At 33.1% G+C, this 22,891-nt stretch overlaps 1 protein-coding gene across 1 annotated transcript; it reads right to left on the bottom strand.

Annotated features, from left to right (window-relative positions):
* Positions 1 to 11,228: 11,228 nt before the first annotated feature.
* LOC134269185 (uncharacterized) lies at positions 11,229 to 21,518 on the bottom strand. The gene is made up of 3 exons (XM_062751403.1): positions 20,790 to 21,518; positions 19,381 to 19,615; positions 11,229 to 11,689 (listed from the first exon to the last, which is right to left on the bottom strand). The coding sequence occupies exons 1-3, from the start codon at positions 21,516 to 21,518 to the stop codon at positions 11,229 to 11,231; spliced, it is 1,425 nt and encodes a 474-aa protein (XP_062607387.1).
* Between the last annotated feature and the right edge of the window lie 1,373 nt (positions 21,519 to 22,891).

Raw genomic sequence — 22,891 nt, 5'->3', positions numbered from 1 at the left:
CCATCAGTATGTTGACCGTTACAGGGATATGCCTTTAACTGTTCTTAGGAAGGAATGTTTATAATTTATTTTTTTTATCTCAGATTTTCTTGTATTGACTGCGATCCTCTATCTGGAAGCAAGCTACTACAGCAGCACTGTAATCCAAGGTCGTATGAATATTTACGTACTTCTGTACTCTATTGATTCTGAATTATCTGATTATAGGAAAACAGACGCCATTTTTATGCCACTTCTTTTTTTAAAAAAAATGCAAAATACAAATGAAAATTGCCAATGAGAATAAAATGTTAAAATTCTCATGCAAGGCCTTTTCCCTTTGACTAGAATTTACCTATAAATCTTACTGTACCCAATAAACAGGGTAGTTCAACCCTATGAACTCAAATTAAAGATGAAGTACAGTGTTAAGTCTCATCCAGAGTCTAAAATTCTTGCTTGCAATGGTTTTTGTTGCCCAAGTTCAGAGTTCCAATCCATATTGGTCTCTGCAGAGAGAGAGAGAGAGAGAGAGAGAGCTTAAGGCCCGAAATTAAAAAAAATAGATAACATTCTTTTATCCATATAATTAAACGTATATTCTCAAATAATCTCATTAATGCGATAAGGAATCCTACATTCTTTGGGGAAACGTTTTTTATTTAAGCTTCGCATGTAACAGCGACCTCATCTGTGTGCTGATAGGAAAGAAATTATCATTATTGCTTTCCGTGCGTGACCTTAAAAGCCTTTGAAAAAATATTTTCCTGTTAATGGTAAAACACGATGAGACTTTTTCTGTCCCATAACATGTTTTTCGATCCCGTCTTTCCCAGAAAAATACTCATATTATAACTTTTTGCCCCTTGGTTGTATTACTCAGTATATATACATGTACAGTGTATATGCACTATATTTGTGTGTAAGTCTGCATAGCAGTTTGTAAGAACTGCTGATTAAGTTTCTATTGACTGCAGGAAAAATTTCATTATTTACTAGCATTAAGAAGGGACTTGGCAGATATATACAATATTACCCTCTTGAGAAAATGTATATATTTCTGGAAATGTATTTATGCATATGTTCGAGGTAATATGACAGCTTCAACATCATAGCTTCGACATTTAACATGGAAAACCTGCCAGTAGGCTAATTCCATCGATCTACATGCAAATAACAGCTTCTTGGGAAGTATGTCTGAAAATATAGTCGATGTTCTCTCAACGTTCTTACCATATTGTCTCATTCTAATGGTACAAATTAAAAAATATATATATATATACATGTACTCCTTTTCGATTTTTTTGTTTTTCCATTCTTACACTTAATGTAACGTTACTATGACTATGTAGTCAACTTTGATAGCTCAGTAGCCAGCGAGACGTCAATTGTCCTATTCCTGGGGTACTACACTGCTATTTATACAAATAGACAGTCCATACATTATTTATTTAATGTATAAATATATTTGCATTGTTTGTGTTAGTACTAAGAAGGCACATTTAACACCAATGATAATGACACTTATTTTACATTGAAAATGTACACTTAAAGGTACCGAATAAAAGTCAACAAACCATTAATTCCTCACAATGCACCACACACTGAATCACACACACACACTAAAATATTTATTTTATTGATAGAATATTACCACTGTGTAGTGATATAAACCACAGTATAAGGAAATGTTTATCTGTATTTTTTCATGTATGCCAAAATTTTCATTTATTTTTGAAATCTTTCATTTACCTTAATGATACCACCTCATTTTACGCCATTGTTTTCCTTTTTTTTTCTTTCCCTCTTTAAAAAGTTGTGTTTGTAGGTAGGGACTGACCCAATCACTAGGCAGGATGTGTATTGATGAGGAACATAAATCATTTTTAAATTATTGTTTTTTTTTTTCTTTTCTCCTTCTTCTTTCTAAATTTGGATTAGCTATGTCTGTGTGAATTTTTAATTTTCTAAACTTTCAAGTTTATTTGTTTATCGTTTTTTATTTATTTATTTTTATTATTATCAATAATACAAATTTATTTTTAAAACTTATGGGTTAAACGACTTAATTTTTATTACTATCATATGAAATTTATTTATTTATAATACTCACGATATTTATTTTTGTTCCTCTTAATGCAATCATATTGCTTTTCAAGTTGTCTATTTTTTTCTTTAACTTATTCTAAAGAAATTATAAATTGTTAAAATTTGTTAAATTCAATTATTTTATCCATATGTATGTGTATATATGTACATGTGTTTTTGCATTTTTATTTATGTTGTAAATGTTTTCTTGTGATATTTTAACTGTGATAAAATAAAACATTTTCTTTTTATTGATAAAATTTACTTACTTACTTACTTACATTAAGGCCTAACAGTAACAACTTCCATTAAAATGACGTCACAATAAGCAGGTGTTTGGAAATTCGATGTTTAACTTTTCCTCATTTGATTTATTACCAATTTACAGATTTCCAATAATGGCAAAATAGTCCATAAAACGGCTTTGCAAGCATTAGTCAATTAGAATGCATTGTCATGGGATATTGAGATATTAATCGAACAGACAGGTGGTGTTAATGCAGAGAGAGAGAGAGAGAGAGAGAGAGTTTTGTAGTACGTATTGGATATTAGTGTAGGGATGCGTGCCGCATCTTTTTGCCATTTTTCTATTTTAAACTTAATCCGATTTTTATTGAGAAAAAAAAATTATGCACGTAATTAATCCGTCTTTGGTAATTAACCTTTTCCTTTCTCCCCCACTGTACTGAGCAATTCTATCTGTACTTTTATGTCAGTTCCTTCTCCCAGAATAGACCGACTCAAGTTATACCAGGGCAAAGGATTTCTTCAGGCTGGCAGTATCGTTCTTGAAAAGGGGCATGCAGTCAGAATAAAATAAAAATTAACCTTAATAAAAAAAATTAGCATGCAAAAAGAAAATAAAAAAAAATACATGCAAATAAAAATCATAATAAAAGGTATAATGTTTTGTGAAAAGGGAAGGTAGGCTCTGTCTAGACATAAATGCATTGTTAAGACATTTTAGTAAAATTTCTACTAGAAATAGTGTACATTTCGATTAAGATTGTCTTACATTTAACATGAGAGTTTATATATAAAACCAAATTGGATTGGGGATGGTTTGACTCTGGAGAATTAGATTCAATTTCTTTAATGAGGTCTTACGATTCTGAACAAGGAGGAATACCAAATTCTAATTCAACATGTCAATCATGTTGCATGTGTTGTCTTAGATTTAAATAAATCTCTCTCGCTGAAAAGTGCACACAGGGTTCAAAAATCATTGTCTGAAGTACTTCTAAAAGCGGTAACACATATTTCCTGTTCCGAAAAAGCTTATTTAAAAATCAATTCCTGTAGATATAATGAAATATTTTCAACAGTGTGATTTGCTTTTGCACTAGAATCGAGAACAAGCCCTAACCCTTCACCCCCTCCCCTCAATAATTTAAAATAATGTACTCATTGCGAATTAATTTTTAACCAAATCGTGAAGAAATTATTTTTTTGAATATACTTTTACTACAGAAATAAAATAAACTGAAAGGATAAATTTTCCAATAGTGGCATGATTGTTGAATTATTCGTATCACACTTGTTTGAATTTAGGATTAATTCTAATCTTAAATCTATCTTAAGTCTTAAATTTGCGATAGTTTATAGATAATTTCTTATACAATTGACTGATAGTACGTATCTCTGTACACACAATAGTGTCACAAGCACTCATTACTGAGTCTTAACCCTAATACAATTGAAAAGCTATCTTAATTTAGAGGTATTTACTTCGGATTAAGTTATCCATAATGGGCGGAGGAATGTACGTCGTATTTTGGCAGTCTTTTTGAATTCTTTGGTCACAGTCACAGTACCATAAAGAAGTGCTATTTCATCAAACCTCCAAGACATACAGAGAAGTAAAAAAAGAATATTCATCATTAAGTATTATATAGGAAGTGAAAATTTCGCTTAAAATTAAAAAAAAATCAGTAGAAGAACGCGAAATATATTAGTTCAAAAGATGACCAAAACAACACCAGATCAAGTTATTTCAAAGATAAAAACATTGAATTTATAAGTTCAATACTAAAGCACATCTCTGTTTCCGGGTCACATGATGCGTCGCCCACTTGGCGCAGTGGTTAGAGCGTCTGCTCTACAGTCGCGAAATAAAGAGTTGATCCTAAATCGCGAGTTCGGTTTCCAATGTGGGACGTGGAGACGGTCATTCGGATGAGACCGTTTAAACCGAGGTCATATGTTTCAGTAGAAAAATATCTTTCACTGCTTAATGGCCCTGAATGCCGAGTATAGGACAACATTTGCAGCTATCGACCAAGTGGTGGCGTCTTCATTTGAATGGAAAATTCTCGAGAGGGACGTTAAATAACAACAATTAAACATATACAAACAAACAAAAAATTGGATGCATGAAAACCACAACCTATTGCTGTTATGACAGCCTTGACATTTACTAATATTGGATAAAAAAGCCATTCTCGTGGACATGAACATTGACTCAGCTCTGAAAATTGCAGTCTTTAAAATTGTTTCTTATCACAAAAGTAGATCGCATTTACATATCCTTGCTATTCTAGCTGACTCAAAACTCTCCTAGCTATACTAGCTGACTCAAAACTCTCCTAGCTATACTAGCTGACTCAAAACTCTCCTACATGTAGCTATACTATGTGTTATGTCATTTTTAATAACAAAGTGTGCAGCAGATTTGTTAACACGTACCTCCAAAACATCAGAGACTGGATCATATTTTCCATTTTGGAAATGCTATCCTTAATCGACCCACTGCTTGTCATGATCTGGGAATGACGAAGAAACCCGAAGACAACACGAGTTCTATTCTTCTAAAACCACTTTTTGTCATTGATATTGAATGTCAAGATTTGCATCAATAAAGGTACATGTCCATTGTATAACTTGGGTATCTTTTTTTCCGCATAATTGAAGCAGAAACGTGTCAATCGATAATGAAACAGACTTAGATTAGCTGTATGCTATTTTATATATATATGCAATTTGCATAATTTCAGTGCTAGACAAGGAAAGATAAATCCAGGCATTCAAGCACACATTCACAACTTCATTTTTTGTGCATCTTCCTATAGTACAGAAAAGAATTGAGTCAGATGTTTTTTTTTCTTCAGGAATCAGATTAACTAATTTTAAAATAATGTAAGGGAAATTGAATGATTTTTTTTTTAATTTGGGATGAATTTCATTTTAATTTGAATGTTGGGAATGCTTAATTTTACAATTAAACTAATTGGGAACAAACCGCTCTGTTTTGTACTGTTACGGCGATCTGTCATTGATTTCATTTTACAAGTTAAAAGAACACCATTGTGAGATATAGCTGTATATAGAAGAATGACTATTAGAAAGTAGACAAGGTTTATAAAAGTGTATCAAAAAGCTATGTTGCATAGAGAAACAAGTAGCTAATGGAAGTTATCTATACAAAGATGAGATAAAGAAGGATAACTCAGTTTAATGTTATCAGAAATTATATTATTTGTTTGCAAAAAAATCATAATTGTCACCCCAAAATTATGACCTCTAACCTCGAACATGATTATTGCAGAAAGGAGGACCCAAAATTGTTGGTGTATGGGGACCTAAACATTGAAAAGATTGTTAATCAGAATGTTCTTTCCGTTTATAAATCATGGATACATTATATTTACTTCTATAAAAATATATATGTTAATAAATATATAAGTTTTCATGTACTATCAAAACAACGACAGCTGTGCCCATAAAAACGGGATATTCTAAAATTGAAAATTGATACATTTTTAAATATAAATGTTGCGTGTGTCTTACTTTAATTTATATTTTATGCAGCCAAGATTTACCTGAGGAATTGATCAAGTTTAAAATGGTATCGTTTTTCTTTGATTTTTTTCCGACTACAAGTTTTTAAAAATATTTGCGACCATCGTCTTTTATTTTTTAAATTACGGTTTGTTGATCAAGAAATTTAATATATTTCCCGGGCGACATTTGATGGTTACATCAATGTTTTCTTGCTAATATAGTTTTGAATAATAAGTTTTTGTGCTGTGCCTATGGGATTGTTGTGCTAAATTTATTTTGTCTGTTGTTGATGTCAATATACATGATATATTTGTGTGATGTCAATGATGTGTGTACGTGTGAAGTTTCATTCCATTTAATCTAAAACAATTGACGTCATTTTCAAATCAACGTTTTGTAACCACGGAGCATACTCAACGGCAATGTAACGTCAAAAACATAGCGTCAAGAACATAAAAAAATACAATCCCTATACATTTTACACAATATAGTTCCCTAATCACTTATTAAAGACCTTTTTCTAGCAATTGACTTTATTTTTCTAACAATATAATTGTTCTCCTTGCATAATTTCCTTTCTGAAAAGGGGCTGGACAGAGTTTCAACTGATTTTTTAAAACCAGTTTTAATGTTTACAATTCTTACCTAAGGCATCATGTATATTGATTTGCAAAAAATTGAACATCATTTGTTTATTAACAAACAAGAAACAGAACTTGGAATTCTTTATAATGAAAACAAGGCTCGTGTCATGTTTTTGTTTACGTATAGAAAATATATTTATAACAAAATGAAGTTTAACAAATTTTTAGTTACTGTCGAATCGTATTTAAAATTAACTCTTATTTGAAATTATATACTTTGAACGAACATATATTATAATATCAACCTGGGTAAACAAAAACACGACACTAGCCTTGTTTACATAACAGAGGTTTGGAGCTCTAAATCTGTCTTGTATCTGGACAACTGGTGCAAAAATTTTTGATGATAATTAGAAAGGCCGAAGTTAAATATTTGTAAAAATGGAAAAATAAATTTTGAAATTTTAGCTGAAACTGTGTCCATGCCCCTTTAAAGGGGCATGGGCACAGTTTCCACTGAATTTCTAAAATCAATTTTAATGTTTACAATTCCTAACTAAGGCATCATCTAATGATCAGCAAACATTTGAACATCATTTGTTGATTAATAAGCGAGACACTTTAAGTTCTTAATAATGTAGACAAGGCTCGTGCCTTTTTTTATTTACAAATTTAGAAAATATCATATTTATAACAAAAAGAAATTCAGCAAATCAATAGAAATTGTCGAATTGAATTTAGAATTTACTTCTTTATTGTTATCTGCATTGAGCTAACATATAGTATATCAACCAATGTAAACAAACACATGACACGGACCCTGTTTACATTACAAAGGTTTGGAGCTCTAAATACAGCTCTACGCACTTTTTAAGCTCACGTGGTTTTTCGCACAAATTAAGGTTGCATTGTTTCAATGCGAAATTGTATAACGTGACAACAAAATATATATTAAGAATGATTTATAACAGCTTTATTTTGATCATATTCCACTACTTTAAACATAATTCACACATATAATGATAGGTAGGATTTCTATATGCTCTTGAATGATAAATTATAAGAGGTTCCACATGGTTTTTTCATGGTTTCTCATCAAATGCAATCTTCTTTGTATCCGTTCATTTTGAATCATACTTTTGCCTTGCCTAAGTACAGAAATGCAGTTCATGTAACTTCCGTATTTTCTGTACATTAAGAAGGTACTTAGGCGCAAGATGAAAGTATTTCTCATGTGTCCGACTGCTTTCCATGTTACAAAGATGGCATTTTTCAGGTTAACTTCCCGAAATCTACCATCATGAAAGATACCTTCCAAGGCAAAATTTCAAATTTTCAGACCATAACAGATTTAGGGGCAATATGAAAACCATCTATCCTTGCGTATTCAATAATCAAGAAGTGATAAAAGGAATTAGGTAGATTACATGATCAGTACGTAATGGCCCCTGCCGACAAAGCAGGAAACAACATTGTAAGGCTCATTATGTTAATTGTATTTTAGAAGAACTTGGATTTAATTCTACAAGTGGTAATCCTACTTATACTCATGCTTCCCTTTCTAAGGAAGAAATTCTTCAAAATCGTATTCTAGTTTTAAATATTTTTAATATTCCACAGAGCCAAAATGAATTTGAACTTCCCTATATATACTGGATTCCGAAACTTCATAAAAATCCTTACAAAGATACATCGAGGGTTCCAGTAAATACTTCCCTTTCTAAGGAAGAAATTCTTCAAAATCGTATTCTAGTTTTAAATATTTTTAATATTCCACAGAGCCAAAATGAATTTGAACTATACTCTATATATATTGGATTCCGAAACTTCACAAAAATCCTTACAAAGATACATCGAGGGTTCCAGTAAATGTTCAACCGAGCCTCTTTCGTTACTCCTCACTAAGATATTGACAGTAGTAAAGGAAAAACTTCAAGAGTACCATGCAACAATATATTCAAGAAGTGGTGTGAATCAGATGTGGATACTCAAAAATTCCAAAGAACTCTTGGACAATTTGAAATCACAGGAAATTACCAAAATCAACAGCTTCAAAACTTACGACTTTCCAACTTTAAACACAACCATTCCCCACGACAAATTAAACCCCAGCCTTTTTTATATCATTGACAACTGCTTTTTCAATAAAAATGGAACTCTTAAATTTACTTACCTTGTCATTGGTCATTTGCAAAATTATTTTGTTAAAAAAACATTCTGATTGCACACACAAGTTCTCTGAAATTGACATCAAAGAGATGCTTAAGTTTCTAATTGACAATATCTATGTGGTTTTTGGAGACCAGGTCTTCCAACAATCTATTGGAATTCCAATGGGAACCAATTGTGCTCCGTTATTAACAAACCTATTTTTTGTATTCATATGAATAAGAATTTATGCAAAATCTTATGCGTGAAAAGAAGAAAACACTTGCTGTGGCCAACTCGACCTTCAGATATATCGACGATGTATTGTCAATTAACAATGGTAATTTCCATTCCCAAGTCCATAAGATACATCCAGGAGAGCTTGAGATAAAAGATACCACAGACTCTGACACACCTGTTTCATACTTGGATATTTTACTTGAAAAAGACGTTAATGGTTACCTAACAACCAAGTTTTATGATAAACGTGACGACTTTAACTTTTCTATCGTCAACTTCCCTTACTTATGCAGCAAAAAACCTTCATCACCTGCATACGGAGTGTATATATCTCAGTTGATTCGATAAGCAAGAGAATGATCAACGTATGAACAATTTCTAAAACGAGGTAAATATTTGCAAGCAAGTTGATTAAACAAGGGTAACAGCGTTTAAAGTCGTTTAAAGTCATCATTTATTTCACGATCATGACAATGAGCACACGGCGGGTGTGACCGGTCAGTAGGGATGCTCACTCCTCCATGGCACCTGATCCCATCTCTGATGTTTCGGAGGTTCGTGTTTGCTCTGCTCCTATTTTGTATTGTTTTATGGACTTCGATATTGAATACTGTTCGTTATATCCATATCCTTTATATATATTCTAAGTTGCAAGATCTTTTATTGGATTGGATTTCAACAAAAACCTTTTTACCTTGACCTCGGAGATATTCATACTTGTGAAAAAAATTTGACCTTGGTTATAACTTTTGAACGGGAAAGGATAGGGCTTTCATACGTCACATTTGTAATCCTTGTGAAAAGACCTTTCATTTTTGATACCAAAATCAAAACCTGACTATTACTTTTAAAGAGTTAGGACTAGTATTTTCATACTTTACATATTTAATCCTTGTTACTTGATAGCAAGACCTTTGACCTTGGAATTTAAACAACTTTTTTAAAATTTTTAACTTTAGCCATAACTTCTGAATGGTTTGGGCTAGGGCTTCCATACGTCACATACCTTTTTTGTGGCAAGAGCTTTCACTGGATACCAATGCCTTGAAGATTTCCGTACTTGTGTAAAAACTTTAACCTTGGCTTACTTTCATATTTCCCAATTGTACTTCCAGAGAGAATACCCTACTTTTGGTACCAATATAATAAATTTGCATTTAAGACAATTTCATCTCTGCTATGTTGTCATAGGGGTATCAGTGTTTCACAAACACATCTACAATGTTGTTATATTATGATTATTAGTGGTTTACTATATTAGAATAATATAATATACCGGTAATACAAATCACAATAATTGAAAGTTGACGCCACCTGTACACATGAGAGGAAATTTAAAAGAATTCGGTGCTCTCTTTTCTTTATTAAAAGAAGCTATAACAACACAAAGTTTAAAGCAAACTTCAACTCTGATTAATTAAATAAAAATACATGCATTAAAAATTTGTTCATCAATTACAAGTAAATTTGCATGTAACAATATATGGAAATAAAGAACAATATTCAAGCTCAAAAGTCCATTACATAATTCAAAAAAGCATGGACCTCCAAAACATTGAATTATTTTTAAAAAAGTTTTGTTTTAAATGTTGATATTTGGTTGTCAGGACTCACATTTTTATATTCTTATTTTAAAAAAAATTGTTGACAAAAGTATGTTCCTTTTACATTATTCTGTTTCATATAAAAAATCTTGATATAGATTGGTTTATTGTTTTACAGTTGAACTGAACTCCTCATAACGCTTAAACCTTAATATAATTTGTTCAATGACTTGAACATTAGTTAAGACATTTATACAAATTAAAATTAGTAAGGCAAAAACTTACAATAACGGACAACAATTAATCTCAGCATAGAACACAAATCGTAAACAGGACAAACACGCACTCCTGGTAAGAACATAGGCGGGATCAGGTGCCTTAGAAGGATTAACATCTCCTGTTGATCTTAAACACCAGCGCTATATCCATGTATTCCAATTGTTATTAGGTAGAAATTTAGTACAGAGACAATGCTTAAGATTTATTAATTTGAAATGGATGTAATAGACTAGAGAAATTTTTTTGAAGAAAAATAATATACAGTATCTTTTTAGTATTTACCTTCAGCCGTGAAATAGAATAATTATACTGTAAACCAACTTTTATTCGCGTGCAAGAAATTTTCGCAACGTTCGCGAGAGCCTCGTAATCGCGAATATTTCTCGCCGCGAACGCGTCCATAAAGTCTCTTTTTCTACTAAAACAGTTTCACAAAGGCTTGATCGCGAAAATAAATCGTTGCATGCGAACTAGCTATAGTTTACTCTCGGTAAATCGCGAAATGAAGTCGTCGCGAATAAAAGTTGATTTACAGTATTCTACGTTTTTTAACACAGGTTGGTATTGTCCTATGCAGCTTCCATGGTTAAAGTTTGAGTTTTCCCTTCAGATTACACACTGGGGGGTTGGTATTAAAATCATCAGGGTCAGGCAAGTCATAGAAGTACACGTTGAGCTCTCTATCAATGACCAGATATCTGTTTGTGTCTTGCTGACCAGTTATGGCTACCGTGTTGTCTGGCAGGTTATACCACGGATTTATTGGTTTTTGATTTCCGTCCTTCCCTGAAATGTCATATTTATCAAAAGTCCCTTCGTGAGGTGGCTGGTTTCTATAATACCAAATCGCTGGCTTTCCTGACTCCCCGAAAAACAGCTCTTGTGCCCCATGTCCCCTGTACACTCCCCATTTAACGGTACTGAAGATATTTGTTGCTCCGTAGTACAGCGACTGTAGAATGTAGTCGCTTTTGGTTGTAGGATAACCGGCATATTCAACAATATCCCCGCTCTTCTGCGTCCAGCGAAATACACGATCATCAAAATCTGAAAATATAAAATTCACAGAACTGTATCGTGAAAATATTCTCCAATATCCCCCTGCAATTTTGCGATCAAATTTACTTAGATTACATTTTCAATAATGGAACTGCTTAAAACAGATAAATGTTCTGTTTTATTTTTTTTAAAATGACTCACACAAACTTATATTCATGATATATTCAAATGTATGACCTGTGTGGATTGTTCAAAAATAAAATAGTGTGATTGGTTAAACCTCATTCTAAAAGTAAGGAAAATGCGCACTATAACATGTATAATAGACAAAACAGGGCTTTAATAGCAGAAAAATATTCATATATATATTAAAAAGAAAAACTACATAAACTTGAACATTTTCTGCTAAGTATCTTAATTTAGCAGAAAACGTGGCCATATGTTTAATGAACAATGAAAATGTTTAAAATAATAATCTAAACAATATAAATGTGAGCCGAGTCAACCAAAACCTCTTTAAACTGAGGTGGGATCAGGTGCCATGAAGAAGTAAGCATCTTCTGAAGAGCGGTTACGCCCCCCTTATACCCCTTCTCATGATCGGGTGCACAGAAAATCGGTCTCAATTAAGTTAGAAAATAACAGCATAACAATTTATGTGAAACTGAACGTAAAACGCTAAATGTTTTAATCAATATACAAGGGCCGTTCAAAAATTACGCGGACTCTGCTATCATTTATTTTTAGAGACGTCATATAGCTATGAAATTTCACAGAAATATGTATCTCAAAGATTCCAATACATTTTTGGCAAAATTTTTGTATTTCAAAATAATTGTTTTCAAATTATCGCCGTGTTGATATCGCTGATGGAGAGGTACGGAGTACGACAAAAAGTTTTAAACAAAAACATCAGGAATTCAAAATTTAACTCATTAATTTTCTATAATTCGCGATATTTTTGGACAATTTTCTCAAAATTATCCATACATTGTTTTATTATTGTATATCAAAAAATCTGGCGTGATATTTGCAGTACTAACAGAAATATAATGATTTTTCTGCGACGCTATCCTTGTGAAGATGACTGTAAAAATGACGTATCCTAATTTGACTGAGCTCTACCTTTTTCCTAAATTATGTGTAATGCTCAAGATTTCGTCAATTATATAGATCCAAACTATGCATAATAAAACATGTAGTAAATTAGGGTACTCGAGACATGTCTACAAATAGGAAATTGGAATTTTAGGCTGTTAGATCTCTGTAAGTAGGCTATACGGGAGGTCGGGAAGAGGATTATCGACGAAAACTTGAACCAAACTGTAAAGAACGTGATTGAGAGTGACCGATGTCACACTATATCACATTAATACCTGAAATATTTGGTTTTAAAACCAAAAGAATGCTTTACTTGTTTTATTTTAAGCTTAACAAGAATTTGTGTATAGATTTTGAGTAGATAAGGTAACTCAAACTGTACAGGAACTCTTGGAAAAATGTTGAGAAAATGAAAGCTCATATTTTTACAATGCCCGTGACTTCGAAGATTTTGCTGCTCCGTGACTTTATGATTTGTCCAGATAAATCCCCCGAAATTGATACCAATTTTCAACATTTTGATATGAAATTTTGAAGACCATATAAGTAAAGATTCTTTAATATAATGTGTGACATTTTGTCCGATTATGTCGTTAAATATTTTTTTCTGTGCAAATCGGATGTGAGACAAACTCCATTTGCAGGTGAAAATAGTACCCGGAATGTGGCTATACAAATAATTTGTTATCATGTTTTGTTGTTAGTTTGTATTCCATGTCTTTCTTCAGTAATAAAAATTCAAATATGAGACACACATTTTGTGTTGTCTTTCACTTTAATTTCAAAAGGATTTCGTAGAAATGAAGAAATGGAGCTTTGTTAATTGATACAACGTAGTCATTAAATTGTAAAATGACGAATCGAATGCCACAGCAGGAAATTATCATAATGTCATGTACGCGTCATAGTTGAGTTCAAATGAGTACATGTGTATAGAATCGGGACAAATTGTCATTTGACACAAAAACATGTATGTGCAGAACCCACAAGTATGGCACGCCACATTCACAAAAATGAGCTAAACATACTTTCACAATTAACTAAACTACGTTTATCGACTGTAAACTATAGTTTACAAATCGTGAATTATACGAGTTAACAATTCGTTAACCATAGTTTTCATCTGTAAAACTATATTTAACGGCTGTGAACTAAAGTTTACGAATGTTAATTTAAGTTATTTTGTCTTTAATAAAACGTTTACAATAGATTTTGTTGATAAACATAAATTTACTTCTGTTAACTATTATTTACAATCGTGAACTATAGTTAAAAGTTGTTAATCATAGTTTCACAAATATAAGTAGAAATTTTAGCGAGGATTTAATTTTGGCATTATTAGTGAGGGTGATGAGATCGCTAAAATTACATATAGCTGAAAATTTATTGCGTTTTATTTGTAATAGGTTCTTCAATGAACATTTTAAATCGCTAGAATTGCATTTCGCTTAAAATAAAATCCCAGTTTTTAAGGACAAATCGCTAAATTTGCGTCTCGCTAAAATTTCCACTTATACGGTAGGTTACGGTCCTGAAACATAGATTATCGCGTTAACTATGGTTAACAGATGTAAAATATATTTTTATTTACAACCAATAAACCTATTATATAAACTGTGGAACTATGATTAGCTCATTTTCGTTAATTTGGCGTGTCATACACAAGAATTTAAGGGGGGGGGGGGAGGGGGTATCCGGTCACCTTCAGTGCAGTGAGAACAAAATGTAAACATTTCTTTAAATGGCTAAAACACATTATATTTTGAATAAATTTTGAGTCCTTATGATAAAGATACAATAAATATGCATAACTGAATGCATTACATGTATAATTTATACTTTTGCAGAAAATGCTTTTAATATGCTCTTTAAAACTACACAGCTACAGAATTCAGCAGAGCCTTAAAAAATCCAAAAAATATGCAAACTGTGTATTAATGTTCTCTCTACAATCATTTCTTGAGAAAATGTCTAAATTTTGCACTTTTAAATGGTAATTTTAAGTTCAAAACAAGGTACTGTTGTCTTCAAAATGAGTATAAAGAACCATGAAAGTAGTTCATGGATAGCAGCGCGTGGTCTATTTTTAGCACAGAATTTTGTTTTCCAGACTTCTTTTTAATATGGAGGGACATAACAATCTTTAAAAGTAGAAGAGAATTACAGTTGCAAAAGATTTCAAATAATATGAACACTTCTAAAATAGGAAATGTGTTATAGTGCGGCTTCAAGTAATTTATTTAGTAATATGTTGACGGTGCGACCGTTAGAGCGAGCGCAAACTCTTCGATTGTTTCAATTTAGATCGGGCTCGTCAAACCGCACGTGACATTTGGTGCGTCTAGACTCTGACGTCACATGACGTCGTATGTGAGTTTCAATTCCAAGAAAAAGCCTAAACAGTGCTGAAAGTTAATGAAGAACGTTTTGCTTTCTATTTATCTTCAATATATATCCATTAAATCAAGGCGGGTAAACTTTTTGTTGAACATTTGTCGTTATTCTCGCGAGAACGTAGCTAAAACAAGTGATGCATTGTGGGTCGAAATTATGGCATCAAAAAATTCTATCGAATGAATGTGCAGTAGTCCGAATTTTCTCTTCGCACAGGCGTTGCTTTAAGAGCTCGGAGTGACGAGCGTCGCTTCGCGACGCTCGCTGCGCTCGCTATTATTATCGAACAGTTGTTAAATATTGTACGTATTGATGTAATAAAATTCGTTAACTCTTTGATTCCAGGTAAAGAAAAATGAGCACCATCAAAGCTTAAAATTAAGAGTTTGTAAGTCTGCCACAGATGAACTTATTTTATCTATCAAAATCTAAATTATCACCAATGAAGCACAAAGAAAATTAGACACATAAAATCGATATGAATGACCTTGTTTTAGTACCTACTAGTACGAGGGGTGATCAAAAAGTTCAAATCTATCTACATCTACAAAACCACAATTCAGATTAGAATCAAATTTGGTACACACATACAAGTTCTATAAAAAGCTCATGCTGAATAAAGTTTTGCTCTTTGTTTTTAACGTCACAGTGTAAAAATGACGTCATTATGCAGGTCACTTGTGGCGAAAAATGGTTGTCTCAGTGGAAGTCGCAAACTTCCGCCAGAGTTCTTTTGTACCAAACCAAAAGTTTGTTAGTACCAAACCTGTGTCTGTGTGCGGAGACCCAGAGGACTATAGATAGTATGTGGAACTCGTTCAACAAACGACTGTCATATTTATGGAATATCTTAGAAATACCTTTGAAGTAGCGTATAAGAATTTGTACACAGTTTATTTAGACAAATGACTTCCTATAATTTCAATCAATGAGTGGATAGATCGTTTTAGTGAAGGAAGGTAGATGGTTAAATATGATACTTGTTTTGTTGCCCGGTGAAAGCAAGTTTGAAATCATGATTTTAACAAACTTGAATCTACACTACCTGAGGATGCTTCAACACAATTCTGATCAGTTATGGCTTTGCTATTCTTTAGACGAAGATTTTCAAAGAATTTTCCTATATATTTCTATGTAAAACTTTGGTCGGCCATTTTGGCCCCGCCCTACCCCCAGGGGGTCTTGATTTGTACAAACTTGAATTTACACTACATGTACCTGAGGATGCTTCCATAAGAATATGATCAGTTATGTCTTTCCTATTCTTGATAAGATGATTTTTAAAGAATTTTCATATATATTTCTATGTAAAACTTTGGTCGGCAGTTTTGGCCCCGCCCTACCCCCGGGGGTCATTATATGAACAAACTGGAATCTACACTAACTGAGGATGATTCCGTATGAGTTTCATATTTCCTGGCACAGTGGTTCTTGAGAAGAAGATTTTTAAAACATACCACCAAATTTTCATTAATTCCCAATTATCTCCCCTTGAATGAGGGCGTGGCCCTTCATTAGAACAAATTTGAATCCCCTTCACCCAAGGATGCTTTGTGACAAGTTTGGTTAAAATTGGCCCAGTGGTTCTCGAGAAGAAGAAGAAAATGTGAAAAGTTTACAACAACGACGACGACGACGACAACGAAGACAGACAACGGACAAATTGTGATCAGAAAAGCTCACTTGAGCCTTTGGCTCAGGTGAGCTAAAAATCAACATAATTAAATATTTTAGACCATCTTTAAAATGATGTTTGTAGGTCCTCCCAACTCAGGGAAAAATTAATGGGTCCGTATTTATAGTTGAGAAAAAAAATCCTTAAAATTTAAACATATTTGTTGACGGAAGAAAAAGAAAAAAAATATCGTGTAATGGGATGTAAAAAAAAAACTGAGTCGGGCCATTTCTAGGCAGTAGGTTGGGAGAGAGGACAAACAAATGTTTTTATAAAAAGTGGTCTTAACAATATAAGGCTAGTACATGTTCCATCTCATACTAATTAGTAATGCAAAATTTTTTAAGCTTTGGCTCAATTTTGAAAAACAAACATAGGATTTTCGGGGAGTTGGGGTTGGAGTTTGCCTCTCACTCTTTTTTTTTTGCGAAGATAGGACATAGCATATGCAATGGACTTTACTTTGCAAACATTGTGCTCGCTTCTAAATTTCAAAGAAGCAACTTTATATATATTTTGTCAAACTTCATATGATTGTTTAATGAGTGAGAACTTACAACATTGTCAACATGATGAAGCATGATGTGTTTTTATGTCCAAACATTACTCCATACAATGTGTGGGTCATTGCAAACAATCTAGCTATTTATGTGAGGTGCCTAAAGGAAATCCTATAACTGCCTATTTTTCTATCTAACTGCAAAAGAAAATAGACATACGTACCAATTTTTCAAATGTAATACATATAATTACAATTTTTTTCATGCACCATATGTTGTTTAACATTTTCAAATTAAATGCTAAGCATCCTCCTTGCAGTGCCCCATTTGAAAATTACTTCTATCGCCAAAGAAAAGAGACCCGCCGTAAACACATGTTTAGGACATTTTTAATCTGTTTTCTTGAGTTTTAAAGAAACTAACAAATAAGCAAGACTTGTTCCGTGAAAAATTAAATATAATAATGGTAATAAACGCATCTATCCACAGCAGATATATATGCACTTGCCAACCACATACTCAGTGGAATGATATGATAGAGGAAACTCGAGCGATTAACAGAACAGTATTTCCCGATTTGATGGAGTGGGTTTAAAATCGCGTTTTGCATTAATCATATGATGCGATGCCACAAATAAAAGTAGTAAGTTATATAACCTAATGATTATTACTTAGTAATTTCTTGTATTGATGTTGTTAGGGTCGCATTTATTCTAAAATCAATGTTATTTGAACTCTGTGTGACAGAGGAATGGCGGACAAAATAAACACATGGTCTCAGGAAGACCCCATGTGAAAAATCAAATTTTCAAGAATTATGGATAATGACAAGAACAAAAGGAGATAAATGGTTGTAGCCATATTATCAATGAATCGAACTGACTTCATTTTCAATGCATTTTTCATATCGTTAATGCTGTAGCTGCGCGGTTCTAACATGATTAATTTTCTCCTTATTAAAACAAAATAAACTTAATTATTCACTAATTTTGGTCTCTAGCAGTAAGTAATGAGTGCATTACAAATGTAGCACTTTCAGTAACTTTGGGTTATTTTGGTAGAGTATTAAGCGCATTCTTTGTATTTCTTATTCTAAACCAGACTTGATCCAATATGGCTTGTACATCCCCCTTAAAATAAGGTTTATTTTCAAATAAAGCAATTTATGTTAAAAATTTCATGTATGTATTTTTGTGGATGTCAATGTGTTTATCTTTTTGTAATTTTACAAAACCTTTAATTTGTTAACCCGGTTCTTCCAGTGACCCAGTTTTACCGCGTCCATAAATTTTGTCAAGGCCCTAGCTATTTTCAGCCAATCAGATTGCCGCACAAGGCTTCCTATTTATATACTTCTTGTTTACTCGGAGTGCTGCCGCGTAATTTTTGTGAACAAAAAAGCAACCACCACCTCCACTCCATCCACCACATTTGTTTAATTAACCACATAATTTTTATTTGTGTGTCCTGAGGCGCTTTTTATGCACCACTTTTGTTTCCAATAAAGTTTGATGTTGTATTTTACCGCATTATCACATCTGTATGTTGTAACAATATTGTGGCTGGGAGACCATTGTTTTGTAATCATTTATTGAATTGCATTTTTTGTCAAGCTTTCCATGATTCTGTTATGTCTCCCAGCCAAATTCTTTGGTAATTGTTTTTTATAAATGGATTTCATTTTTGTCATTTAGATAAATGACAAGATTTTTACACTTAAGATATCTTCTGTTATGTATTTTGGAAACAAACAGAGCTGCTATGTTGCCTTGGTCTGCCAGTAAAGTTTTAACATAAAAAGTATTACGAAGATACATTTTAGATAATTTAAATGAGAAACTCCAGGTGTTTCAGATCATAATCGGTTCTTTTGGGTAGATATTCATTTTTTTTTTACAATAGAAGATTTTTGTAGATGACTGTAATTTCAAAAGTCGTTATACTTATTTACAAATTCCTTTTTTATTGATGAAGCAGATGTCCTTTATTAATGGCAAATAACATTCGTGTGTCTTTTTTCATTTGAAATCTATTGCAATTAAAAATAAAATAAAAATGAATGCACATACGTGTGAATAGATCATAGTAAGTATTGTAGTATGTCAACAAAGCAGCCCATGTTGATACATCTGGCATTGTGGGATATCCTGGAAACAGTTCACCAATCGTCATGTTCTTGCACGCTCCAGTGGTTAGGGAGTCGGCGTTGTCATAGAGATGGGCGCCTTGTGTGGTTACAAGGGCGATGTCGTGCCGCGAGTTTTTATAACATAGATCGTAGACGTCTATCATATCGATGATTGTCTAGATAAATCATAAAAAGGAATGGTGTAAGTTTCTTTAAATTTTTATTTTTAATAAGAATTTTCAAATGTTTTTGAACATAATTTTTCAATATACAGATTATCATGTTTATGATGTAACAGGAAAGGAGAAAATGTATGGTTGGACCAAGCATTGACTCTGGGACCCCATGCAGATGGCTTACCATCACCAAACCATTACAATAGTAAAACATTTAAACCTATTCTGGGGAACCAAATGGCTCTCAGTTCCCTCTCATAATGAAAGTAACCAGATAAGTATACAAAAAGAAGATACGAAATAAAATGAAATATCTTTAAGCACTGTTTTGGCGTATTAAAATTCTAATATGAAAAAATAAAAGTAAATTTATTCCCTGAAAATAATTCCGATACAACAATCTCCCTTTACAGGTTTTATAAAGAAAACATCTCAAAAGGCGTATGGTATGTATACGTATTAACTCCGCAAAAGATTTACTTTTATTTTTTTCATATTAGAATATTAATACATGCGAGTGATCTCATTCCACATTTGCCTGAGTAAGTCAAGTGAGTTATTAACTACTGCAAAAGCTTTCCAGTAATCATTTTAACATTAAATAGTTATAAAGTCTATCATTGAAGGAATTTGCCTCAGAAAATTGTTCTCTCTCCGGGAAACTGTAATCTTCCCAACTTCCGTAAATAGACTTAAAATGTATATACTAATCATTTTTTTTTTTTAAAAATGAAAAATAAATAACGATCTAATAAACTTTTTAAAAAAGTGATCAAAATATGTTATGTCTTAATACCTCTACTGATTTTTCATATATAGAAGTTAGACAGTTAAATGTAAATAAATCCTAAGAAATCTCTGAATGGACTAATCTCCGTGTCTTAGCCAAAAAAGCTAATCTCTGCTTCGGAAGCCAATTCCTCGGTTATCCATAATCTTCTTTTTGTATCGGTCTAATGTGTTAATTGACTAATCTCCTTGCGTTAAACCGGAAGCTAATTTCCAGCCATTCGTAATCCTTTGGTGTCTTTTACATTTGTATGGTTATTTGCTGCGCCTCGGAAACTAGTCCTGACCTCTGGGAACCGTTATCTTGCCAACTCCTTTAATGATAAACTTTAACTCTATAGTAATTAAAAACCAACAGAAATATAAGATAAACACGATTACATACTTCAGCATATTGCAACACTGTTGCCGCTGTTGTTGTCGTTGTCGTTCCTGCTGCTGCTGTCGTTGCTGTTGTTATCGCAGCTGTCGTTGATGTTGTTGTAGCTGGAGTTGCTGCTGCTGTTGTTGTTGTTGTTGCTGCTGCTGTCGTTGCTGCTGTCTTTGTTGCCGTTGCTGTTGTTATTGCAGCTGTCGTTGCTGTTGTTGTAGTTAGTGTTGCTGTTGCTGTCTTTGCTGCTGCTGCTGTTGTTGTTGCTGCTGCTGTCGTTGCTGCTGTCATTGTTGTCGTTGCTGTTGTTATTGCAGCTGTCGTTGCTGTTGTTGTAGTTGGTGTTGCTGCTGCTGTCTTTGCTGCTGCTGCTGCTTTTGTTGTTGTTGCTGCTGCTGTCGTTGCTGCTGTCTTTGTTATCGTTGCTGTTGTTGCTGCTGCCGTCCTTGTAGTTGTTGTTGCTGCTGCTGTCGTTGCTGTTGTTGCTGCTGCTGCTGCTGTCGTTGCTGTTGTCGTTGCTGTCGTTGTTGTTGTTGCTGCTGCTATCGTTGCTGTTATTGTTGCTTCTGTTGTTGTTGTATTTGTTGTTGCTGCTGTCGTTGTTGTTGCGGATGCTGCTATTGAAGTGCCAGTAGTTGATTCTTTTGCCGTTGTTGAAGAAGGCCCTGTTGTTGATACTGCTAAAGAAGTTTCTGTTATCGTTGACATTTCTTGTGATGTTGAAATTGAAATCCCATCTCCCATCATAAAGCACGTTGACGAGTTATCCGCCAGTATATAAGGGTCTGTGGTAGTTGGGGCGCTAAGTAAGGAACACACCCCCTTTTCTCCATGGTCAAGTTTTCGTTCATACGATATCACTTTGCATTCCTTTGTTAACAAACATTGGGCAGCACATTCAATCTGTAGAATATTTTATTTCGATGATTATATATGAAAAAAGGAATCTCAGGAAGTGGGAGAATTAGGGAATAACTATCTTCTAATTTGGTATTTTCGACCGTTAATGCTGATTTAACGGTCGCAAACCGAATTTTACTGGCGACACGTAAGCGGAGCCGGTAAAAACGAATGTTTGCGACCGTGAAATCAGCATAAATGGTCACAGATACCAAATTAGAAGATCAGTTAGTTCCACTCTTATGTATTCCATGCATTTTGTTTGTTGTTTACGTCTTATTTTGTTGAGTTTCGTTACATGAAATACGTCACAGAGCATTGTTTTTGCGTCGCTCTGTTATGACGTCACAATGAAATGCTTTCGCTTACGTTAATGCTCGTTTTACTGCTTCAACATTAATGCATAAGGCAATCAAAAGGTGTTTTACAGAACAATTGCATAAGAATTACAAATCAATGCAAATATCAAATTGAACTTTGAGACAGATCCTGGTTCTCCAATATCCTGCCTGGACTAAGAAAACAGTACGACATTTAACTCCGGACACGACATTGTCCAAACGTTTACTATCGTTTCTAATTGTGATATCTAATATAATTTTATATCAGTATGCAGTATCAAATGGCGTCATGTTGAAGTCACAAACATGTAAATGTTTTAAGATATGAATGTGCAAATGTCATAATCATTAGTAGAATCATTGGGTTTTTCTGTCCCACCAGCTATCCCACCTTTCTCCCATGGGAGAATAAATGTCAAGTGCCAGGATATTTTCTCCTACCAAGATTTTTTCCCCACAATTTATTCAATTGGGATACATCCCACAATATTGACGATGAAACATTTACTCCAATGTATTGTTAAACGTAGAATATATCCCCATACCGGTATATCATGATTTATGGAATATATTCCATGTTTCACAATGTATGGGAGCACATGTTTAATTGTAAATATTCGTGGGATTTATCCCATTTGAACATATTCATGGCAGAAAATATCCCATCTGACATATTTTATCATATGGAAGAATGGTAAGATAGGCGGTTGGACTAAAAATTTTCCAATTCTTCCATGGTATTTTTAATTTTAGGACTTCATATCGTTAGAAGAGATGTTTGTGAGTTCAACACAAGACCCTCGGATAACTGCTGAGAAATCCCACCAAGTGATAAAAAAATATATTTGATGTCACAAATTAGAAATGGTAGTAAAA

This window comes from Saccostrea cucullata, unplaced genomic scaffold (genome assembly GCF_032062105.1).
Source record: "Saccostrea cucullata isolate Sc308-1 unplaced genomic scaffold, CSIRO_AGI_Scuc_v1 ctg962, whole genome shotgun sequence".
Taxonomy (NCBI): Eukaryota; Metazoa; Mollusca; class Bivalvia; order Ostreida; family Ostreidae; genus Saccostrea; species Saccostrea cuccullata.
Note: the sequence above shows the minus strand (reverse complement) of the source record. Positions and strands in the feature narration are given on the sequence as shown.